The 6385-nt window shown below is 25.8% G+C and overlaps 1 protein-coding gene across 1 annotated transcript; it reads left to right on the plus strand.

The window, feature by feature from the left end:
* The first annotated feature begins 3585 nt into the window (after positions 1 to 3585).
* LOC126894620 (uncharacterized) lies at positions 3586 to 6385 on the plus strand. The gene is made up of 4 exons (XM_050665757.1): positions 3586 to 4791; positions 5106 to 5199; positions 5457 to 5541; positions 5610 to 6385. The coding sequence occupies exons 2-4, from the start codon at positions 5179 to 5181 to the stop codon at positions 5903 to 5905; spliced, it is 402 nt and encodes a 133-aa protein (XP_050521714.1). The 5' UTR covers positions 3586 to 4791; positions 5106 to 5178; the 3' UTR covers positions 5906 to 6385.

Below are 6385 nucleotides of genomic sequence, written 5' to 3' on the forward strand. Positions count from 1 at the left end.
AAAAATAATTTTTATATATGACGTTCAGTAAGTAAAGAATTGGGTTTCTATAGTTTTCATTTTTTGTAACAAATTTCAATAAAAACGGGAGATATTTTTTCTAGATGAAGCTAATTTTTAGAGGAATTATTAAAAATTAGATCTCAGACTATTCCAAAAATAACTTTTAAAAATAGTCACTAAGTTATGAAAATTTCCTAAATAATTTAAAAGGACACCAAAAAACAAATAATGTATTATAAAGATAATTTAAAGCAAAAAAATAACTTTTTTTGTAAGGAGGTCTAGGCTAAAATATATGCTTGAGCGATAAATTTATCATACAGGTTAATAATTAAACAGACGTTACAATACTAAGTATTTATTCATGAATAGGACATAGAACTTGTAGCCTTTGCATTATTTTTTACACAGACAAAAAAAATTTGTTTCTTGTAACATAAATTTAAATCTGTAATTTTATATTGCACATTTATGCATGTTAGGCACTTTTTGCTCGTATGAGCATAATAGATATGCATAGGCACAATTCAAACAATATTTTTAGAGTTTATATTTAACAAATTTCCCTTTTTTAAATAATGCAAATTATACTAAATTTAAGGAGGGTGTAATTTCAATAAACACTGGTATTTATTTGAAAAATATAATTTCTTGTAATAATTATCTCTAATCCTAAATTTAATTTTTCTTGAAACATAAATATAATAAATTGTAAGCATTGATTTTATGCTATTATTATTAGGTCATTTTCAAAATAATTTAATTTCTTTGGATTACTTTAAGAATTTACTTAGTAGTAAAGTATAAATCCATCTTCCTAGATTATTTTTTGCGAATGATAAAAATAAATGAGTATATTTTTAAAAATGTAAAAAATTAAATAACATAAATGATAAACAAAAAGTACAAAATAAAAATAGGTTAATACCTAATTAATAAAGATTAGAATGAACAATATACCAACAAATTATTATTTAACAACATGTATGTCTATGACTGGTTTTATAAACTATATTGTTCATTATTTGATCATAATAAAGTGCCAAATTAAATACAGATAAATTATTGTGAGAAAATATTCACATAAATTTAATGGTGACCCTATGCTTTAGATACAAGAACTATATTTAAATTTAAAATATCTGAAAAATGAGTATTTTATAGCCAAAGATATAGGAAGTTGAACTCTTGAAGTTATGTTTTTAGATGTAGTAAATAGCTGAATAACGTCGATATAAAATTTACAATAGTAGTAAGCAATTTCTGAATTCTAAAGCACTACAGTAATGTCATAGAAAAGGGAAATGCAGGGTAAGCAAATTAATAATGGTGGGAAAAATAATATAAAAGGGAAACGTGAAAAGGATATGGCGACTGGACGTTTGGTCAAAGAAACGTCAAGTTACTGGTGAGGATGTTTTATGCGAGTAACTTTATTTTTGTACGATTTAATTTGTTTTGTGTTGCATTTTTACATTACATTTTAACATTGTGTTTATTACGTTTATTAAATAAAATAATTATTTAAAAACTTGCACTTAGCGTAAATATTTTATATCCTGTTAAAATTGTGTGTGTGTGCAGCAAGAGTCAAGGTTGAACTGCTAGTCCTTTAGTCAATTTTAATAATTAGTTTGCGTGCTGGCTAGTTTTTGGGATTAACCGTCCGTCCTTTAGTAGTCATAGTGAAAAGGTAGTTATGCTGGTGGCTGACGAGGAGGCACCCTTCAGTCTGCTACTTTTGAGCCAAACCGTGCTGACGGGTTTAAACTCTACCCCTTTAGTAGTTCACTAATTTGAGGGATTGGGGCTGACCAGTGTATCCAACGGGAGGACTCGAGAAGACCTAAAAACGACGAACTCGTCGCCAAAGAACATTTGTTAATTTGTGTACGACTTTTTGTGTCTATGTCGGGGCACTACCGGCATACGACATAGAGTATGCTTTAAGTTTTATATGTTTAGATTAAAACTAAAATAATGTAATAAACCAAAAATAAAAAGAAAAGAGAAAAATATAGAAATTAAAATTATTAAAGTGGAGATGGGATAGGTTAAATATAAAAAGAAATTGGTGGTTGGCTGCTTAGTAAATTATTATAATTATTATTTATTATAGTTATTAGTTTTATAAATTTTTTGTAGATTTAATTGTCTTCAATTTTATTTAAATTAATTTTCTCATTAATTGTTTCTCTCATTAATTATTAATGGTTTATCACGCAATAGATTGTTGGAAGTTCGAAAGCATAGGTTAAATTGTACTTACCTTACGTCCTGTGTAATACAATAATATTTCAAGTAATCCAGTGTTGATTTCCGTATTAAACTCACTACGTATACGATTTACACTATATGTCATATAGTCTATATAATTAATTACAAAAAACGATTTAAGACTTTAAATAATATGATTTAATTACACAAAGTCTAAGACTGATCTTACTTGTAAAAGATTTTAAACACTCTATATTTTATTATAAAAACAGTTTGATTTTTTTTTACTTATTGATTTTTTTACGTCTATTGAATGAGTATTTTTTTTAGATATAAAAATTTTTATTTTTATATCAAAAATATTATGCATTATGCCAATGAAATGTTTATTAATAACATAGAACGAATATACTTTATCAAATAAGAAGTATTCATAATATCAGTTTTTTTATAATTAATATCCTTGACATTTTCAACGTAATTAAATTTATTACAATGTTGAAGGACAATATATGTTTATTTTTCAATTGACCAATGATAACATTTTTAAACTCATTTAAATTTTTTTAAAAATTATGATTATTAATGAAAAATTTTAAATTGCAAGACATTTTAAAATGCTTGGTATTCACTTATAATTTTTAAATTGAGATTTTAATGGTAGTATAGCTCACTCCTTTAACTTTTTTCTCAAATACAGTGTTAGTATTGTTTATACACACCATATCTATAGTGTTGTCTAGAGTTATAATTCTAGGTTTTTCATAATAAACATTTAATTTGCATAAATTTAAGATATTTGTATTCATTATCTAACGTTTCAAAAGGATTATTACAAAAATGAATATGGAATTAAGTGAATTTTTAAAAATACTGTTTATAGTATTATTGTTAAAAGTTAATTTCAAAACTCATAGACAATAGAAGTTGTTAAATTTTGTGGAAATTCTAGAGCTACTTTTAATGAAAAAATTAATATTCCATAAAAACAAAAAAAATTTTAATGTACAATTTTTTAAAGCATAATTATTAAAAAAATTATGACAAGATTTTATTTCCGTAGATGATAAATTACTCCAGTGAGCTATCATTAAATCAAACATATAATTACTTTTAGTTTAAAGTAAACATTAATATTTTAATTCAATTTAGTTTTAATTTGAAGTAACACATTTTACTTGTAAAATATTACTGTTTCATTGATTTGATTACGGTATTTTTAAACTGTCTTCAAATAAAATTTTTAAATTATTGAATGAGAGTTTAGTTGAACAGAAATATTATTTTAATTCATTTTATCGTTCTTACCGAGTAAAACGTTAGGCTTAATAACAATAATTCAATATTATTAGAACATGGAAAGTTTTAGCTTCGATGCGAAGCTGAGAAGGTATTAGTTTTACTATGATGTGTTTTTTTTTACTGTTACCACTTTTTCTCAGCTCTCACCGAGCGGATTTCTTTCAACGATACGTCAAAAGATCACAAATCGTATCTAGTCGAAGATATTACCCTCAAAAATTGAAAATTATTCCTTTGTTCCTCGTAAATGGGGGAAATCCCCAAAAAAATTACAAATTTAAAAATCGCTAATTTGAGAAATTTTTAAAATTTTTTTTACTTAAAACTGCCATAACTTTTTCAAAAATGAACAAATCAATATAATTTTTTTTTATAGACGTTTGATGTATTTACCTATTATTTGGTATATATTTTTTATACATTTAACCCTTTACCAGCCCACAGGGGGGAATTCAAAATGACAACTTTTTCAACTTAACTTTTGAATATGTTCCGGAAATACTGACACTTTTATATATATCTTAAATTAAAGCTTATGTAATATACGTTAATATTAAAAAAAAAAATTTTGGACTTTATTTTGTCTTCACGGTGAAAATATATTTTTAACTTTATAATGCTATAACTTATTGAAAAGTGTATGGATCAACACAATTTTTTTATGAGAAATAATATTTTTTAATAATCCCTTTTTCATTTTTTAAAAGTACTCGTATCGAACAATCTATTTTGAACCACTGACCACAGTCCACAAATCACAATACAATAGATTTCCTAATCAGTGTAATTAAATGCCCGTTTATTGAGAAGGCAAGAAATATCAAACATTCTGTATAGCCGTATAGGCACAATCGCACAGACTATATACATATATTTTCATATAGTCTGTGATATAGACAGGTACTATGAAATCGGGGACATACACGAATGCTCTAAATAATAATAATAAGTTATTATTAACATTATTAACCTTGTACGTTATTAATTTTCGATTGATTTGCACGTGTGCAACCGCTCCTTCTTTTTTACATTTTTTAAATATTTTGTTTATTAAATTATTTTTCAAAAAATTATGTCTCCTCCAAAGAGCAAAGTTTGGATATATTTTTAAAAAAATGACGCTGTTCTTGCATTATGCAAGCATTGTTTACAAGAAGTATGCTATTTTGGCAATACTTCAAATTTATCCAAACATTTAGAAAAACATCTAAATTTGACTAATACTAAATCATCCATAGTCACACAGTCAAAATTGACTATCACTCAAAAGTAAGTTACTTATTAAATTGTTTATTTATTTTTTATTGAAATTGACTCGGTAATTTCAAAAACAACGTCACTATTTTATTAATGTAGTTAAAAATACACTATTTAAAACCATAAATAATGACTATTACAGACTCGCAAAATAAATTTATGTATAAGTGAATATACAAACAAATGTAAATTTATGAAGTTATTATTAAGTTATTTATAATTTGTGTAAAATTTCAATTTTATGACTTATATTGTTTTTAAAATAACTGATTCAATTATAAGTAATGTTACTCTATCAAACAGTGATGTTCATATATTTTCTGTAGTTCTGTATCGCTATTGCTTACATTGCCAGAACCTTGCTCATCAAAAACTCAGTCGCGACAACTAACGCTTTGTATGGAAGACTCTGAGCCAGAGGTAATAATTATTAATTATTATATATGTTGTATAATTATATATATAGTGCGTTTGTGTATTTGTATTTATATAATAGGCATCTAATTTTCTGTGGTACGGCAATAACAGGGTATACACATTAAAAATATAAAATAATTGTTATCATCGGACTGGTTTATCGATACTTTGATAAGCGATGAATACATAACTATTTTTACAAAATTAAATTATCACATAATTATTCTTAGAATTGTATCTAATAATTAATTTGTTTTTAGGAATGTGTAGACGATCCACCACAGGCTCTACAACGTCTAAAACACCCTATTGTTGAAGCTTTTCAAAAAATTAGCTCATATCCAGGTATGTTTATCAGCATAATTTATTGTTGTTTATGTTATTAATATCGATACTTTATTTTTATATTTCAGAAGGTGGTCATCATTTTCGTAAAATAACTATGGCATTACTTTACTTTATTTGTAAAGATTACCGTCCATTTTCTGTAGTAGAAGGAAAAGGATTTAGACGGTTCATTAAAGAATTGGCACCATCATACAAAGTTCCCTCTGTTAACACTATAAAAAACGCCCTTGATAATATATATGAGGTTATTAAAGCTGCATTAAAATTGCGTTTGTCAAATTCACTTCATGTATCTCTGACATTCGATACATGCGATAGTAGATTTAAGAAAGTTGTCAAAGTTGGACACCATTTCTTCTAGTGAGTCAGAAGGAGAACATTCTAAAACAGACAACTTCGATTTTTAGGCACATCATAAATATTTGGTTCATGGCCAAAAAAAGAAAAAGACCACAACTTTTATGAACGATGAGTTATCGTTATACTTATCAAATCCAGTATCAACCCTGAAGTCTGATCCTCTTGAAATATGGGAGGATATGAAACACGTATTTCCTATTTTGTATAAACAAGCGCGTTTGCATTTTACCATGGTTGCAACATCTGTTCCTTGCGAACGACTTTTTTCAAAGGCTGGAGCATTATTAACCAAATCTAAGAATCGTTTAACTAGTTCTCGCCTTCAAAAAATATTATTGTTAGCTGATATCCCAGAGGAAGATTGGTTTTAGTTATATTTTTTATATTAGTATTTTTTTTTTATGTACCTATGTGAAAACTGGCTAATTATGACCAATTATAAATTATAATATTATTAGTATTTTGTATAAATGAATGTATA

This window comes from Daktulosphaira vitifoliae, unplaced genomic scaffold, assembly GCF_025091365.1.
Source record: "Daktulosphaira vitifoliae isolate Bord-2020 unplaced genomic scaffold, ASM2509136v1 Scaffold_1, whole genome shotgun sequence".
NCBI classification, from domain to species: Eukaryota; Metazoa; Arthropoda; class Insecta; order Hemiptera; family Phylloxeridae; genus Daktulosphaira; species Daktulosphaira vitifoliae.